The sequence below is a fragment of the Artemia franciscana genome, chromosome 1, assembly GCF_032884065.1.
Source record: "Artemia franciscana chromosome 1, ASM3288406v1, whole genome shotgun sequence".
NCBI lineage: Eukaryota > Metazoa > Arthropoda > Branchiopoda > Anostraca > Artemiidae > Artemia > Artemia franciscana.
Genome location: NC_088863.1, coordinates 68,239,428 through 68,259,052, shown reverse-complemented (window position 1 = coordinate 68,259,052; position 19,625 = coordinate 68,239,428). Strand labels below are relative to the sequence as shown.

Genomic DNA, 19,625 nt, shown 5'->3' with positions numbered 1-19,625 from the left:
GTTCATCTGCTATCCGCACAGCGTACCTACTACGCGACATAGAGTCCGTCCAGAAAAGAGCAACAAGGATTATACTCCGAGACCGTGGCATACCCTACGATCAAGCCCTCACTAAATCAAATTTATCTCCACTTAAAGTCCGGCTTGAACACCTTATTCACCAATTTGGAAAATTCATCCTAGCCAATAAGAGCCACCAATCACTACTACCCGAACCAGCCCCTCCCTATAGCCGAACTCGGTTACGAAATAAACTTGTACCCCCTAAAGTACAAACCAATCGATACGCAAACTCATTTGTGCCTTTCTTCACATCAGTTTTTAATGCTAAGTTGTAGTGTGTGATTTTTGTTTAAATGTATGATTTTTGTGAAAAAACTGAATTTAGCTATGCTACGATAGTTTTTAAATATACCGATCTCTCTCTCTCTCTCTCTCTCTCTCTCTCTCTCTCTCTCTCTCTCTCTCTCTCTCTCTCTCCTCTCTCTCTCTCTCTCTCTCTCTCTCTCTCTCTCTCTCTCTCTCTCTCTCTCTCTCAGACAGGAGAGAATAAGTGTGTGACTGTTATCCTAATGCTAGCTTCAGATGGAACAACACCACGCATTTGGACCCGGTTATCTTATCTAAGTACATAAATATGGGTCTAAGGAGGCAGACCGGCTAGTCACCTCGGATTCCCCCCCCCCCTTAAAAATGCTCAACTACAATACAAATTATTCAAATTTCCCTGAACTAACAACCATGACCATATTCAGAATTTTTTACCCTTTTTTTTTGGGGGGGGGGGGCTGAATTTTTAAATGATAATTTTTTTAAGGATTTTTTATAGAATTTAAAAAAAAGCACATCAAAAATTTGTTTGTATTTATTTTTATTATGTTTTTTCGATTCAGACAAACATTTCGGGGGAGAGTCGAACCCCATACCCCCCCCCCCTCTTGGATACAACCTTGCTAGCAACCTTTAACAGACAACCCTTAAATCAGTCAGTGTAAAACGGCAATCCTGTATTTTCAGAAGATCACTTCTTTTGTTACTTACCAGCAGAGTAGTAAGGGAGTATCAATGCTGGGATGGGCCCAAATTTAGTACAAAGGTTTGTTTGTAGCAATTTTGAAATATAGTCCGAAAGTTCTTACATTTTATAAAAAAAATTTTTATAGAACTAGCTTCTAAAGGACAAGAAAAAAAAACAGAAAAGAGATACAGGAAGGGATCGAAAAGTTATTATTAAAAACTAATCAAAGCACCTGGGCAAAAATCAAATAAAATACAGCAGCCTGTTGAAAAAAAAGTGAAAAAGAAAGAGTATAAATAAAGAAAAATTATTAATACAAAATTAGACCTTGAGTAGGGGTGGTCGCTTTGCAGGAATTTCTTGTGACTGGGACACTTCTATTTCTGGCGGAACTACTGCTAGACTCTGAGAGGCCAGAGCACCAGCTTGTGTGGTGCCACTTTTCGCTTCTAAGCCTGAGACCCATCCAGACGAACTTGAAGGAACCAAAACAACGTTAGGGTCTTGACCTCCACTTTCAGATTTCAAACTAGGCAAATGAACAGGGTTAGGTACACGTCTGCCAGCAGGAACTTTCCCAATTACTTGAAGTCCATGTTTAGGTGCTGTATTCTTCTGTTGAGATTCATTACCACTGACCTGGCAAAAATATGGCCATTAAGCAACATAAAATAAAAAACACTTTTGCTATGTACTTTGAACGTGTCAAAGCACAAATGTGACTAATATGAAATCAAACCGAAATATATGTCACTTTCTAAATAAAAAGCCGATATTTCTTAACTTTTTAACTACAGTATCACCTACGGTTATACACTTTTTTGGGTAGAGGAGGTGGGTGTTTGGAATACTTGCAAGATTGCGACTAATATGTTTTAAATCCCTAATACATTCAAAACTAGACACTTTGAACTCCTAAACTAGAAAAAAAAAAAAAAAATCGAAAAAACAAGACTAGCATCAATAGATGCTGAACCTTGACTGGGATGCCCACCCAATTGGATAGTCTGTCTTGGCTTTTTTCTACAATTGGCCATGACTTTGACTTTTCTCACATCTATTCCCTTTTTTTAATTCAAAAAGTCTTAAGAGAGGGGGGCAAAGGTTATCTTTGCGTCAGTCTGTACAGAGTGGCTGCTATCTTCAACTACAATATGGTTACACAACAAGTAAAGATTAAGAACATATGTCCGCCATACAATAGGAAAATGCATTTTGGTAAAAAGCCTTGAGCAATTTTAGCATAAGCTGCTAAGCAAAAATGTATTTAGATTTTTACCTGTTTTTTCCTTTTCATGTCACTACTGTGAAGACTGCAATAAATACAACAGAATGTCCAAATTCTTTAAAGTAACAGAATGTAGTAACAAAAATTAAATACATACTTTCAAATAGCAGAAGAAAGGATCCCCAAAGACTTACATATCCTTGAGAAAAATAGGGAAAGATACAGCCCAAGAATTTTAATCCTATTTTCATCATGCACCTCCACCCCTCCTGTAGGAAAAATACTTCACCTGCGAGGAGGTCGGACCTATATACACCTATGTATATTGTATACAAATATATGGTAGATCAAAGACCGTACAAAATCCCAATAATAAATTCCGATTTCAATCACAGCGCAAAAACAATTACATCACAGAATTTTTAATGATATAAGATAGTATCCCCGTAAGGTGTGTCCCATCAAAGACTCGCCTATTTTTTGCCGTGTCTTTTTTTTCCTGTGGTAATTTTGGTTACTGTAGGAAGGGACCCCACACCGCCTATTTAAAACTGTAGTGGCAAAAGATTACTTTGTGCAATGTGAAACAACCGGATTTTCTGAAAGATGTACAACATTTCTTGTCAATGATTGAAATATCATATACATTTAAATGAAGCACCAAGACTCGTTTGATCTCTTTTAATATTAGATCGTTTTTGCATATCTGATAGCTCTGGAAAATGCCCACCATTAGGATCCTTAGCACTCGCAGTCGAAAAAGCATTTTTACTTTTTTTCTTATACCGACATTTTTATTGGATGCAGCCTACACCTATTGTAATTTGTTTCTGGGTAAGGTTCTGTTTCTAGCTTCCTTGTTCATCTTTCGTTACTACCAATGAGGATGATGCTTTACTTATAGTTCATTATAGGGGAAATTAAGCCAACTTTCATTTACAAACATCTAAGTTTTATTTCTACTATAATTAAACTTTGATAAATAGTTTTTTTTTTACTTACTTTAAAAATACTATTGATGTTTCGAGCTTGATACTTTTTGCCTTTCTCGCCCTTTGACACATTTCCAGAAGACACTGCTGACATGCTGCACTTCCAATAGAGTCGTAAGAGATGACATTGGATATACTCACAAATATAAGAACGAACCGATGGCCCGTATAGCCTGCAAGAGAAAAATTATACTTAAAAAATATAAAACCTTAACTAAACAAATCAATTATAGGTATAGAGTCATCTGTAAAATGAGTGTTATAAGTGGATCCAATAACTCAGAAAATGGTTCAGGATTTTTTTTTTTTTTTTTTTTTTTTTTTTTTTTTTTTTTTTTTTTTTTAGCTTAACAGCCTACAAATCGCATAGCATATACTATCTTAAAAGATCGTTTTTGGCTTGGGTTTATATTCGTGAAAATAAGCAAATATCTTAAGATATGGAAACCTGGTCCCAGTTTAGCCATGGTATATTATAAAACATGTAGACTTATCTTTATGCAATTCCCTATGGCATATAATAGTTTACAGAAGAAGTAGAGATACACAAAAATCATACTGCCTGTATAGATACCATGTTTGATTTTATAACGTTCATGTAAAATGTATCTCTTTCATAACAGGACAATTCTCCCCAGGAACTTAAATCACTTATATAATAGAAGATTTATTGCAAAAAGTCTACAGGTCATAGCAACACAAAATACAGTCTACAAACAGATCTCAGAAACAAACCTTAACTTAGATAACTTCGAAGACCACACTGCCTTTCCATGACGAAAGTAAAACAGTTCTGGATATTTCGAACACATATACAGTGTTCATCATCAGCAGTAAAACTTTGTATCTGTTCACTGTCAATAAAAAGGTTTCATCCCTATTTTGAACTGTTTTACTTAAACTTTAACTTTAGATAATATAAATCAAAAAAAGGAAAAAAAGAACTACAAATGACAAAAAAAAAGAAACATGTCTATTAACCTATTTTATATTCAGCATATTAACCAACAAACACCAACCACAATAAATGGGCCAATATTCACCAAAACTAAAATTGGAATTCTCATGACAATTGCTGCACCGGCACCATTGGCTCATTATGCTGATTTTAAATATAAAAAAAATCTTTCAGTTTATTGTTACCCACCCAAAACCAAAAGCCTGAGAAAATTTCCATGGTAAAAAGGGAAACACCTCCAGAAAAGCAAGCGATCTTATTGAAAATCCCTCTATTAGATATACCATATCAGAGAACCCCGTCGTAGAGGTTTTAAGCTTCACACATCTTTATTTGTTTTGTTTTTTCCAAGGGTAGTGTACCAAACCGAATGTCAAAGATAATTGCAAGGGAACTCATTTAAACGCAAATTTAAAGCTCTTTTTTAAGTGACCATACAGATTGGACCAGGGTAAAGTCTTGCTTTCTCCATTTTAGGACACCAAACTACAACTTTAGTCCAAAGAGGATGAATTTGTAATCAATTTAAAATTCTAAAAAGCTAATTGTTTTAAAAGTATCAATAACTAACATTTAGGCCCAGTTGCAAAAAGAAGTTGCAAAAGAAGTAATGCTGGTGGCAGTAGTGGAGTCAACCAAGTTGATTTGCTTCATTTGTAATTAAATTTGGCTACGTTTGGTAATCTGTGCCTTTCAGCTATAATGAGAGGGGGTGAGTCATTGTTTTGGTGGGGGTAAGGTAGATTCCTAAAAAATTACATTTTAATGGACAAACTTCTTACTCTTCATGAGGTTTCAGATAAATGTCGAAAGAGGTAGGGGGAGTGAGAAGGAATAAACTGAAATGGTTCTCTACACAGCTAAAAGGTTACATTCCCATATCTACGAGGACAGAGGTGGAAACGCCAAGGAAGCTCATCATCAGCCCCACTAGAGAATTTCTTTGGGATGGCAAATACTGCTAGGAACTTAGTTTTCAGCAAGTCTAAATGGTAATATTTTCATTTTTCTATTTATATACGTTACTTTAAAATATTTAAACAAATGTATGTAATGTATTTATCGACAAAAAAATCCTATTGTAGAGGTTGTGATGGCTTCAGTTATGTAGAAGATAAAGTCTCACAGAATTTCAAACCATACAAACAACAATGCTGCTTTTCATCCAACCGAAATTCTTTAGTAGTAATATCAACAAGGACTTTTACTAAAATTACTGTTTCTCGTTAATTTTTTATGTATATTCAAATTTTTCAAAATTGAAATTGCAAATTTAAACGTAGGACGGTACTTATCATGTACAATTATTGATTTACATATTTTAAACGCAATTAACCAGGTATTGAAGGGAAGGGTACCTCAAATTATATCTTGGTTAGGCCTGGGTACGATTTGGGAAATAATAAGAAATTAAATAAAAAAAAAAGACCTTTTAACTGAAAGCAAGGAACAGATTTGAAACCTGTAAAACAAATTATTCTTTACATGAAGGATACTATCTCCTCCTTAGCTCCTTACTGTTTCCTGTGAAGCTTAACTTTTTCCAAATTTTTAAAGAAAATTTGCAATTTGTAAAAAAAAAGATTTTTCAAAAGCACTAAAAAAAAATTTTTGATGAACAAGGTGTTAAGAAGGGGGCAATTCCCGTTACATACAGAGTAATTTGTATTTGTTTTAAGTTTTAAACTTGCTCCTTGATTTAGTTGAACAAGAACTAAGAGCTCATATGGCACTTGTGACGAGGCGAGAAGAGCTATGAGCCAAGAGATTATTTAGTATGAGCTCTAACAAAATTCTATGAATCAATAGATTGATTTAAAAAGGAATATAAGAGGCTTAATGCCGGTCAGGATTTAAAATAAGAGCTCTGAGTCAAGATGTCCTTATAAATATCAAAATTCATTAAGATCCGATCACCCACTCGTAAGTTATAAATACCTAATTTTTTCTAATTGTTCCTCTCCCTTTAGCCCCCCAGATGGTAGAATCTGGGAAAACGACTTTATCAAGTCAAATTGTGCAGCTCCCTGACACGCCTATCAATTTTCATCGTCCTAGCACGTCCAGAAGCACCAAACTCGCCAAATCACTGAACCCCTCCCCCCAACTCCCCCAAAGAGAGCGAATCCAGTACGATTCTGTCAATCACGTATCAAGGATATTTATTTATTCTATCTACCAAGCTTCATCACGATTCCTCCACTCCAAGTGTTTTTCCAAGATTTCCCCCTCCAACTCCCCCCAATGTCAAAAGATTTGGTCGGGATTTGAAATAAGAGCTCTGAGACACGATATCCTTCTAAACATCAAATTTCATTGAGATCTGATCATCCGTTCGTAAGTTAAAAATACCTCATTTTTCCTAATTTTTCAGAATTACCCCCCCCCCCCAACTACCCCAAAGAGAGCGGATCCGTTCCGATTATGTCAATCATATATCTGGGACTTGTGCTTATTTTTCCCATCAAGCTTCATCCCAATCCCTCCACTCCAAGTGTTTTTCAAGATTTTAGGTTTCCCCCCTCCAACTCCCTCCAACGTCATCAGATCTGGTCGGGATTTAAAATAAGAGCTCTGAGACACAATATCATTCCAAACATCAAATTTCATTAAGATCTCATCACCCGCTCATAAGTTAAAAATACTTCATTTTTTCTAATTTTTACGAATTAACTGGCCCCCCACTCCCCCCAGATGGTCAAATTGGGAAAACGACTATTTCTAATTTAAGCTGGTCATGTCCCTGATATGCCTGCCAAATTTCACGTCCTAGCTTGCCTGGAAGTGCCTAAAGTAGCAAAACCAGGACCGACAGACCGACAGAATTGACGATTGCTATGTCACTTGGTTAATACCAAGTGCCATAAAAACAATTTCTATTTGTTTTAATACTTTTCATTACCATTTAAAGTTTTATGAATACAATACTTTTGATAGCGCAGAAAAAAAGATCAATTTTTCAATGATCTCTGTTTGGATTTTGATACGTTCTCAAACAGTTCATGGTAACAAACTGTAAGTAAGGAGTGCCTCGGTTCAATAGTTACCGAAACTCTAAAAACGGAATTTTGGTAACAATAGATATACCAAAATAATTGGCTTATTATGCTGATTAAAAATATATAAGTTTCATTAAGTTTAGCCTTATCCATCAAAAGCTACGAACCTTAGAAAATTTGTTTGATTTTAGAGAAATTGGGGGAAAGATACCCTTGAAGTCATAGAATTTCAACGAAAATCACATCATTGGATTCAACGTATCAAAGAATCTAACTGTAGAGGCTTCAAACTCATGTCGGCAAAAATGTAGAATTTTGTAATTTTCGCAAGAAAGATCATGGATGTGTGTTTATTTGCTGTTGTTTTTTTTTTTTTTTTTCTCAGGAGCAATCATACCAACCCAGTGGAACTAGAACGTCAGGAGAGGGTTCATTCTAACGGAAATGACAAGTTCTAGTGGCCTTTTTATGTGACCAAAAAATTGGAGGGCAACTAAAACCCCTTTTCCCAAAATCTTCTGATGAAAATTTTGAGATAGTCTCCTTTGTTAAGCATAGTTGAGAGGACTGATAACTATGTGTTTGGAGATGAAATGACCCCCTACAGCCCCAGGAGAAAGATTTTTAATTTATAAAATTTGCTCATTATTTTATTTGTTATTGGGAAGTAGGCATACATTTTTAGGGTGGGGAGGGAGGACGAATTTTCTGCTGGGACGTTTTTTATGTCTCCAAAATTCGATTTCCATCCATTGGGGCTTGCTGTTGAATTTTTTTTATGCATTTCTTATGTCCTATCTTAAAAAAAATATATACATGCAGTTTTAAATCACTATTTTGAAGGTCACCTCCTGCACCAGTGGCGGGTATGTTCAGGTTCAAAACATATCAAGGCAATTATCTCTGTTCAGTTAAAATATAAAAAAAAATATCCTCTGAATTGCATTTGACTACAAGATATTATGATGAAACAGACTAACCCTAACAATAGGAACGCAAGGCCATTTTTTTGACCAATTGGGAAGGGATTGAAAAATAAAAATGGTAGGGTCACAAGCTACTTTTATTTAATTATCGACTATTATTTGACTAAATTCGATATTATTTACGACTATATTGAATATTATTTTTGTTGTTTTACTTGCATTTGACTGGAAGATATTATGATGAAATTTAAAAAATTTAAATGGTAGTCATAGGCTACTATGTTAACAGAAGAGAACTTTTGGCCTGAATTTAGAAATGAGCCATTTTCCCTTCAAAATACATGTTATCAAGATTGTATTTAGGAATTTGTTTTGGGATGGGGATACCAGCCAAAAGCAGCTGGAAGTTAAAAAACTTGTAGTCCAGTCTATAATTATCAACCTCCTTCTCCAATACAATTCCTATAAAAGGTCATTTATTATTATGTTACAACAAAAGCTTTTCTTAACCAAATAAAAGAATTTAAAAAAAGAGCCTTACTAAACTCTTCATCAGATGTAAAATTACATGAACCTTGATTTTATATTCTGATTTAGATGAATAGATATTTATTTACAAACCATCAACAAAGAATAATAGCAAATAAACAATAATAGTACATGCAAAATTATATGCCCCCTACCACATAAAGCATTTCTTGCCAAAGTTGAGTACAGCTTTATCAGCATCCACCATGTATCTTGACCTTTTGAAATATGTACAAGCACATTTAATCTCTCATTCCTTGTCTGATTCTGGAGGTGTGATTTCAACCATTTTGAGGCACTCAAAAATACCGCTTAAAACCAAAAATCCTGCTCAAAGACTCAAAATCCAACTGAAAGTTTTACTTCCACCAGTAGAGGGATAATACATATCAGGTTGCTAATCAAACCAAAGCCAACTCTCAGAGAATTTTTCCAAGGAAGTCAAAATATAACTTCTGAGGAAGTCTCCCCTTCCTTGTCCGATTCTGGAGATGTGATTTTACCCATTTTGAGGCACTCGAAAATTGCTTAAAACCGAAAAATCCTGCTCAGAGATTCAAAATCCAACTGAAAATTTTATTTCCACCAGTAGAGGGATAATCCCTACCAGGTTGCAAATCAATTAAAACCCAACTCTCAGGGCATTTCACTGAGGAAGTCTAAACAGGCCCTAACTCACCCCTCACACAATTGCACGGCTTGCATTTTTTACGCTTATTTTACCAATATCAACATGAAAGGATGTGTATCTTTGTTTGGCAAGCAGGATACAAGTTTGGTTCTCATACCTCTCTTGTCCAAACTAATATTAGCAAAAGTATTCATATCTAAGCGATGTCTTGCTACCATGTGCCCTCTGAATATTCATGATTGGTGAAATGTGATAGATCATGTTTTTCAACTCAATCTAAATATCACCTCATTTCTGTTTCCAACTATGGTAATTTGTCTGCAATTCCAAAATTCTTGCAGAAGTCACCAATATGTCCAGAAAGGGAGACACATTGGTATTTAGTATGAAGTGACCAAACAAAAGAAAAAATTGAGCAAAGGTAGCTTACTGAGACTAGCAAGAGTTGTTGAGGCAAGTTACATAATTAAACAAATGTGGTGAATCACAAATGTGCAAAATGTAAATGGTACCAAATTATAATTCAATACAACAAGAAGTGAAATTTATATGGAAACAGAAGAGTTTACCACAACCAACGATATCAATCTTATATCTATGTGGGAATGCTTAATCTTATGAACATGAATATCATGATAAGGGAATACTTGCTCCAAATGTATGAAGCAAAACCATCTTGCTCAGATTTGTAAAAACATGTCAGTCAACAAAATTGAAGGTCAATCAACTGATAATGAAGGAAACATAGAATAATTCATTGAATCTGCAGACAAAGTAAATGATTCAGCAGAATATCCAATGATCAGAATTAATCAATCCCTGTATGAGCAAAAAACAAATTTGCAAATTCATACAGGAGCTAGACAAACATCCTTTGTGTGAGTGAATTTAGGTATTTGAGACCTAAGCCTGCTCTGCTCCTCAACAAAGACTTCCTTGCCAGTTATAGTGGATACAGCCAAGAGCTACTTTGAAATACAACTATCATGATTCCATAAAACGACTGTGCTCATGTTTTTCCTTTTTTTTTCCCTCATATGCTTTATTTACAGGTGCTGGTATTTATTATATGATTCAAATTCAGACAGGACTCCAAAGATAGAACTTACTAAATATTGTATGTAGTATGTAGAAAAGAGCTATCTGCAACACAAAATTAAGTATAAAAATGCAATTTTTACTTGACATGAAAATTGCTCATGGTAACTAATTAAAAAACACAAATAATATTTTTAAAAGCTAAAAAAAGAGCTTTTATTTCATAATGTACTAAAAAGTGTACTACTGCAACTACTACTACTACTACTACCACTATATATTTACACATATTTTATTTATGTTTTTAAGAGTTTCTAGTTGATGTGATATAAATGTTGTTTTGAATCCTTGTGTTCTCACTATTTAAAAATAATAAACCAAAGATATTTATCTTATCTTATTTTGACAAAATTTTCCACTCAAGTAATTACAGACAGAGGTATTTGCATTGCATAGTCATTCCAAGCTAAATCCACCCAAACAATGGCATTTTAATACCAATGGTCTATTTCTTAGTTTTACGTGGAAAAACTTTTAGGTCAATTTAATATATAACAGATATGCAAAGACCTTCAACTAAAATCTTTGCCACTTCTGTTGCTATCTGGGCATCTGAACTTCTGCTTTTCTATTTTTTAAATAGCTCTACATTTAACATTCCTGAGTGCATTTTTATCAACTGCATTCAAAATTCACTAACCGCTTTACTAAATTCACCTAATGGTGCTTTCAAACTATGCTGTGGATTCTTTCATAGTAGTATGACTCAGAATTCACATTACATTATGTAGCCTTACACAGTAATTTTGTCAGGCATGTAGGCAGCACCAAGTTGACCCAACCTCTACATAGAATTTGTTACAATAGATTTTAAAAATACTTTTCCTAGAAACTTTCATGGTTCATCAAAGCTTAAATCTCAATCTCCATTCCACATTTTATTAATTTTAAACAGTAGGTTTATAATGACTGTTATTTTGGATAAAGATTATGATGTTTATATATTTTTACATCAGGCTGGGATTAAAGGTTTTAGTTCAGGTAGTGTAACATAACCACTAAGCACAAAACATTATGTACATAGTGTGAAAGTTATCTAACAACCCCTCAACTATCCAGCAAACACAGTCAACACAAATACAACATGAAGAAAGAACTATAATGCCCCCCTCACCAAATTTCAACAGCACTGTAAAAGTAAAATTTTTATTGCCAAACATGTTGGTAAATCAATCAGAATGTCTACCAATATCTGCACAAGTGACAGAGACCTCTCTCAAAGCTGCCTAAACTCGCAACATAATCAATAAATAGACTTTCCATGAAGGGCAAAGTAATACCTGAGAAGATTTCTTAGTGAATTAACAACAATTGAATGACATATGCTGAGAAGAGCTCTTTAATGTTGCTTGGACCTCTCAGTCAAGAGCTTTGCTTTGTAATTTTTAAATGGTAAAAGCCAGTAGAAGCCAGCAGAAGAGGATTGTGAAGCTTCTAACACATGCAGTGGGGACATCTTTCTTATTGAATGTACAGGATGAAAGGTTCAAAGGAAATGTGCTTGACACTGAGACAGATGGGCACCTAGTCAGAAAATATTGTCCTCGTTTTCTTCCTTTCTTTACGATTTTATGTTTTACTGGCAGTTAGTTAACTTCCTCAAGAGAAATATACAAGCTTAGATTTCCAAGGGATTGTGGAAAAAACCTTAAAGCATCAAAGGCTCTGGTATATTAACCAGCTCTTGTAGTCCCAAGTGGAGCCAGACAAGACCAAAATAGGCTCTGATATGAATCTGACCCAATATTCAGTCAAATGATAAACTAGTAATTAAACTTTTTTTTTACAAATATCTGTTTTTTGTAGCCTACTTTATAATAGATTTTAGCAACAAACAGTGTCCTAATTGTCCAAGCTCTTGTCCCAGAGTACACAAATAAATGGTAATCTGTAACAGAATGGGCTCCTTAGGACACTGACCACCATATTTTTAAGTATAACTATATATTTTCAATTTATCCCCTTAAATTAGGCATCCCTTTCTTAGACCACACTGATGTTCTTTGACAAACAAATAAATGTTCAAATGGGGATAAAGTAAACAATTATAAACCAAGCATTTTTTTTTTTTGCAATTAGAAGATGCAGAAGGCTTTGCAACCTTAATTGGAAACTTTTTTTGGGCAAGTTTAAAGAAGGAATTTACATGAAGATTTCTGAATGAAATTTCTCATTGAACTCCCTCTGAAAAGAATCTGGTGGATAATCTAGATGTTCATTATTTTGTGAATGAACTGAAAAAGTTGTTTATTTGGTTTTGTGTAAATATGATAGTTTCAATTTTATCATTTTAGTATTTCTACTGATGATGGTAGCTGTATAGGTGATCAAAACATCTGGACTTTTGCATTTGTTTTTTTACTGCCTAAATAAATGGATTTATCCCCATTTGAACATTTATTTGTTCTGCATAACTATAAAAATTTAAAACATATCCATAACAGGCGGTAACAGACAAACATTCTCAGAGATGTTCCTGAAACAAGTATAGCTTGTCCCAGGGCTCTTAACATTTGCCTATGTAGTCCTTAAATTGAAATCACCCCTATTCTAGCTGTAAGGATAGATGACAGTTAACCAGCTGTCTAAAATAATTTGTAGTTACTAGCCTGCAATCTTATTTTTGTGTACTCAATTTCTACATATCCCTTTTAGAAGCAATGAGTAACATAATGCAGTTCACTCACTTATGCATTCACAATAGTTGAATCTTTCCAGTTCCTATCTTAACATATATATGCCCTATGTTGGGTTCATGAATCAATAAAAAGGACAATCTGAGTGAAGATTTGGAAGTAGTTGAAAAACAGATGAGCAAAATCAAACTGAGCCAGATGAATGCCCCTTGCAAAGCCTAGATGCAAAGTTCAGGCATTTATGACTAATGCAAAAGTTCAGAGAGTACATCTATTCCTTCAAAGAACTTCACATGCTATTCCTTTAACCACACTAGCCAGTCATGACATCAATCACAAAAACTCACTGATGCCACCCAAATGCAGAAAAAGCTATTATATGAATGTTTCTGTGCCTTTTATCATGTGTATTCTTAATCAATAATAGCCAGTATGTTTCTTTTCAGTACCATTATGTACTGTAACTACTATTATGCTTCATCATTTACAAAAAAATAGAATTTAGCCATGACTAAGGTTACACTTGGTTAATAAATGATTTTGATGGAATACTTGAGTTTAGGGTCATTCAAACATCAGATTATTTGTATACAATTAGTCTCCAAAACCCACCATTTTTATCATATTTTATTATCATCAAACTTCAGTTCCCAAGTGTGTTCTATACAATAGACAGTACCAAAGATTTGAAAAATATAAAATGCCAACCTTAGCATTCAATCACTCAAATCAGGAAAAAAGGATCAATTTGTCAAAATTGAAATTTTAGAACACAGAACACAAAGGTTGTGTAAGTACATCTAAAGTCAGTCCCTATGGAAAGGGATAAAGTAGATATAGATACTTTATAAGGCCTTTAAGGGGATCATTCAAGTTCTGGATAAAACCATGGATTGCATTGACCAATTCAACTGCCTTCTTAGATCCAAAAATTGTCTAATGTCAAATTTTTTTCTTGTCATAATTAGACTCAGTTTCAAAAAGGGCACACAATCTATTGTTACTAATTTGAATTTTATAATTTACCTCAAAATGTCATAATGACACTGAAATTTTAAATTTTCTGTCAAAATGACATTAACACATAATGGGTGCAGAAAAATTTTTGAGTTTTGAGATTAAACTTTTGGAAAAGGCCTGTCAACATAGAGTACGGCTACCCAAAAAGTGGAACTTATTTTATTTCCAAATTTATGTGTTGTTAAAATATTCAGAAAATAAATCTTTATTTTCTAATACACTGAAAACCAACTATTGTGCTCTTTCAAATGCCATTTGGACAGTAAAATTGATTTTAAATGAATAATCAGATAAATGTAAAAAATGGTCACAAGGCTCAAATCTAGCAGTCTAATTTACCTTATCTATGATTACCTTGTTTAAATTATACCAAATCACTAGTCGACCATGAAAAACAAAACATTAGCTAAATATTTTGCAGCTTTAAAGCCCCTTTTAAAGAAAGATTTTTAATTTATACTGACAATAGATATGCCAATAATTTTTGGTAAATGGGCTACAGGCTAAAATATGTCCCAGGAAGGTACCTTCAAGTGCCTACCTCTATTCCTTCTCTCTCTAGAGGGTCCTAAAATTTCCCTACATGACAACCTACTGAAATTTTGACAAAACACTATTTTACCTTAATTTTTAGTTACCAGTTTCTTTGTTTCTGGCTTTAGGTCTGTACATGCAATTCCTGTTATTTGAGTTAAGTTTTAAGCCATGCTAATGTTTTATTGTTCCCTCTGATTCAGAACTAAAGGCAGAGAAAAAGCAAATAGGCCTATATAATAAAAAGCAGCCTAAATTTGTTTAATAATCAAATAAATTTGACCAAATCCAAAGATGGGAGATGAAGAAAGCTTGATAAAATGGGTAAGATTTAAATGCCTATGATTCAAGTAGGCCTATTACAAATCACAATCCTCAATAAAATTGTTTTTGAGTTAACAAATAGGCTAGTAACTGAAAACTAAGGTAAACATTGTTTTGTCAAAATTTCAATAGATATAGACATGTCATGTAGGCAAATTTCAGGGCCCTCTAGAGAAAGAAGGAGTGGAAGTGGGTACTTTAAAATACCTTCTTGGGACATACTTTAGCTTGTAGACCCATCCCTGATAGTTTCATTTTCCTAGCCTGACCCCATTCTCAGATGACAAGAAGTCACTCAACAAGAATTTTACCATTTCAGTTTTCAAACCTAACCCATTTCCAAGATTGCAAGAAGTCAATTAACTAGAATTTTACCCAATTATACAACAACTAGAAACTACAAAATTAGTACAAAACTAAACATCACCTAAGAGCTTAATTAATCTCATAGTCAATAGGCTAATTTGGAGCCCTTGCCTACATCAAATCTTTGACAGGTTGAAAAAAAATGGATGGTTTCTGACAATAAATGACTAGCTTAAAGATTTAACATGAAGTTGGGCAAGGCATATCAACAATTAGGCTAGGCCCAATAATTTTAGACAACAGAAAGAAAAGAACATAACTTCATGACTAGACTGAGGTATCAAGCTCAGCACAACTTGGATGGGTGGTAACAGAAGATTAAAAACCCAAGCAAATCCAGCTATAACTCCAAAGCATACCTTATTGTACAATACTCTATAGCCACAGTTCACCCTATGCTAGTCAATTTGTTTGTTGTTTAAAAAATTATGGATAGTAGCCTACCCTGGGCCTACTTTGTTAAAAACCCAGTAACCATCTAGGCTACAGTCTAATACAAGAAGGTTTTATAAAAAGTGAATATTGAAAATCTAAGCACTATTGAAACTTCAAAATGCAGTAGAGGTAACAGCTAGGACAATTGTTTGCAAGGGTTGCATACTGAAATTAATGATGTTTGAAGGAGATAAGATATTATGTTTAAGCTTGGATTATGATTATTCTAAGATAATTAGCCTATCTTGAGGGGCAGAAAATGCATATCTAAGTCTAAGAAGTCTTTCTAAGATTAAGAAATAAATTAAACCTGGGTATGTCAACAACGATAGAAATACTCCAATACAGTTGTGTTCAACTAATTTTGAGCATTCCGAGGTTTTTACATTAAAGTAACAAGTTTCAATTGTCAGTTAAAACCTTCAATATTAACAAAGGTAGGACTAAAATATTCACGTTAATGCCAATAATTAAACAGTAAGAAAGTCAACGAACCTCGATCCGTTCTATCCTAAATCGAAACTTAAAATGTAGTACAACTTAAAATCCTTTAACGTAGGATTAATTTCGATAAGACTCAGAAAAATACACAAAATTTATTGAATCAATATGGAGTTTGTTTTGAAGTTTTGATAATAATGATGCAATATTGGTATTGGTATCGTGCAGAATGTATTTCGAAAGATCTACGAAGAGCAAAAGCTGGTTCCTATATATTGAAGATTCAACACCATCTATTTCATGTCTGGATTCAGTATAAGGAATGACGAATCTGTGGGTTCATCTTTGAGTGGTTCTCCCGTAGGATGAATATAAAATATAACATTGTGCATTACCAGTGGCCTAGCTCATGCAATTTTATTGGGGGGGTAAGAGGGGTTCATATCCGGATAGTCTAAGGCCATGGATTATCGATAATATATACGAGAAATATATACGAGAGATTATCTCGTATATATACGAGAAAGGAATTAATAAAGATAAAATTTTTAAAAAAAACTACAAAATGAACTTAAATTTTAGATTATTTATTTCAAATTTGTAGCTGCACCCGGGGCGAATGCACCCTTGAGCCCTCTTTTCTATAACCACTTGTGGTGAAAAGGGTGTTAGAAAACTTGTGAAAAACACAAGCCTAAAGGTGTTTTAAAGATATCTGAAAATTATGATTATTCTGTTCCATATTTTCTCCCGTTAGTCTAAGGGAAAATCAAGTCTTTTTGTTGAAAAGAGGCCATCATAAATATGAGTCGAAGCTGAGGTTGGACCATTAATTGGATCCCGTTTGTTAATTAATTTGGTTAAAAATCGAGCTGATTTCACGGTTTCTGTTATCGCGTTACTATAAGAAGATGTAGATGAGAATCAAATCTCTTTTCAATACCTTTTTCTTCTTGTTCTATTATTCGCTACTTTATAAAGTTGGTTCTGAGCCAAAAAAAGAACGTAAGGAGTTTTGAACTTTATTTGTTAAATAAAATTTATTTATTTAAAATTTGTTTATTTGCCTATGAGAACCAATTAACATTGATGCAAATCATAATTCTAATAGCTTTATAAAAGACATCAAATTTGAGAGCTGGATAACGCCAGTTTTTATGGAACTGGTTTTACGAACCGGAAGTTTGTTTATGTTACACCGCTGAGCCTAAGGATATGCTTGTCCCAATATGTAGCAGCCCAGCCGTCCTCATTCTGGAACCACATGAGAACTCTTCCACCTAATGGAAAGGTCTTCAAGAGGGCATTTTTCTTCAGTGATAGCTTTTTAGACTTAAAGATGCCATAGACAAGGTTTTAAGAGAAGAAAAGTGTGTTTTTAAAAAAGGTAGGGGATCTGTCGACCAAATTTTTGCTCTTAGGTTAATAATTGAGAAGTGCCATAGCTGTGAAACACTTTTGGTTCTCAGTTTTATAGATTATGAGCAAGCGCTCGATTCTGATGATAGAAGAGCTGCAGCAAAGGTCTTATCCTTGTATGGTAAACCAGAAAAATACATTAAAGTGATTAGCATTATGTACGACAATAATAATGCTGTGGTCGAGGTAGGAAATGAGGTCAGTAGCCGGTTTTGTATTAAATCAGGAATTAAGCAGGGTTGTGTTCCACCCCCTTTTATACAGATTATTTTGAAGGACTTTATCTTGAGTAGCACAGGAAAGGCAATGGGAGATGATGGAATCAAATAGGAAGGAAACACTTTTCTGGACTTATATTATGCTGATAATTTATGCACCCTAAATGAAAGTATTAGGAAAATGAATGAACTCTAAGAGGTTTTACGAGTTCAGGATGCTAGAATAGGTTTGAAAATTAATGTTAAGAAAATTAAGTCACTAAGGCTAGAAATAACTGAAGATGAAAAGGTAACGTTGGGTAAAGGTGACGTTGGGTAAGTGAGCAGCTTCTCTTACCTTGGTAGTATTACTTGTAGAGACGGTGGGATCGGTGAAGATGTTAATAGTAGAATAGCCAACGCTCAGGGTGTTTTTCCAAAGTTAAAAAAAGTTTTGCAGAATAGAAAGATGAGTCTGCAAGCCATGATTAGAATATTGGAAGGTAAATTGATGATAGTGGTCAAATTTGGCTCTGAAGCATAGGCGCTCCGAAAAGTGAATGAAGATTTACTAGACATTTTCCAGAGAAATTGTCTACGGATTGTTCTTGGTAGCCGGCTGACTGACCCTATTTCGAACAGTAGGCTCTACGAAAAATATGGTTCAATCCAGATTGCTAGGGCTATAATGAAAAAAAGGTTGAGATGGCTAGGGAACGTTCAGTGGATGAAGGATGACAGATTGTCGAGGATTGTCCTTTTTGACCAACGGTCTAGGGCTATAGGGGACTTGCCAGGGATACCAATTGGATGGAAAAATTACACTTACAGTTTGAAAATTATCTTCCCCTTTGTACTTTTGTTTACAAAAGTGAAATCTAAAAAAAAATTATAAAAAAGTTTGTTTTGTGTAAATCAGGGTATGGGGGGTATACATTTAGAGAGGGGGAGGGGGGCCGAATATTTTTTGTGTCAAAAATTCCCTTCATCAGGCGAAACCGAGTCTCCTAGGGCTGCATATTCAAACTGGTAACAATCGATAAAGAGTATGGGCTGGTACCGCTTATTTGTGAGCATAAAAAATTCTAGATTGTGAGAAAAACACACTTATATTGTTCAAATTCACTTTATCCAACTTGCAGCAAACAGTTTGTACAGCATGCTGATGCAGAGACAAATGTCACACAAGTAGCGCTGACGTTATGTGAAATGCGACTAGGAACAGTAATAATCCTCAGCACATTTATGTGAATTCTTTTTTTGGATCTGGTTAAAAGAAATATCTAGAAAAGCGAAAATAGTAAGAATTTAGCATGGTATTGTACATAGAGACAATTCTGCCTCTATTTATGTATTAGTATGTGATACATATTTATGTTAATATATAATAATTATGTGATACCTAATATGATACATATTATGTAACACATTTTTATGTGTTAGTATGTGAATACAAAGCACAAGCAATCGGAAGTAGTCAGCGATCACTTGGTTCTTCAATTACAAATAGGAGACTTTGGAGCTTTTGACTTAAAGATTGGAAGTAAATATTGAAACAATTAAAGGATTTTTGGAGCTGATCCTTTCCCCAACTAAATTACATGACTAAGCTACAACCGATTTGACCTATATGTACTGACCTAGCTACATTACAAATATTATTGTAAAAAGTGCAAGGTCTTATTTCCTTTTTTGATGATTTCTTTTCATGTTTTCCCTCAAAAGAATTCTTGTTTTCAATGATTTTTTGTTTTTAAGTGGTTCCATGTCTTTCCTATTTGCAAATGTAGAGGGTGTATTCATATCCATTTTTGAAAGTTTTAAACAAGAAAATTTCGTATTGAACTGATAGATTTTAGCAAGTAAAAGACCCTT

General features: G+C 34.1%; 1 protein-coding gene across 1 annotated transcript in view; it reads right to left on the bottom strand.

Annotated features, from left to right (window-relative positions):
* The window catches only part of LOC136033251 (protein PRRC2A-like), a 30,498-nt gene extending 14,165 nt beyond the window's left edge, over nt 1–16,333 (bottom strand). Inside the window, exons 1-3 of the mRNA XM_065713993.1 lie at nt 16,189–16,333; nt 3,249–3,411; nt 1,346–1,657 (exon numbers count right to left, since the gene is read on the bottom strand). Of these exons, the coding sequence (XP_065570065.1) occupies nt 1,346–1,657; nt 3,249–3,332 (396 nt within the window). The 5' untranslated portion in view covers nt 3,333–3,411; nt 16,189–16,333. The remainder of the gene's footprint in view (nt 1–1,345; nt 1,658–3,248; nt 3,412–16,188) is intronic.
* Between the last annotated feature and the right edge of the window lie 3,292 nt (nt 16,334–19,625).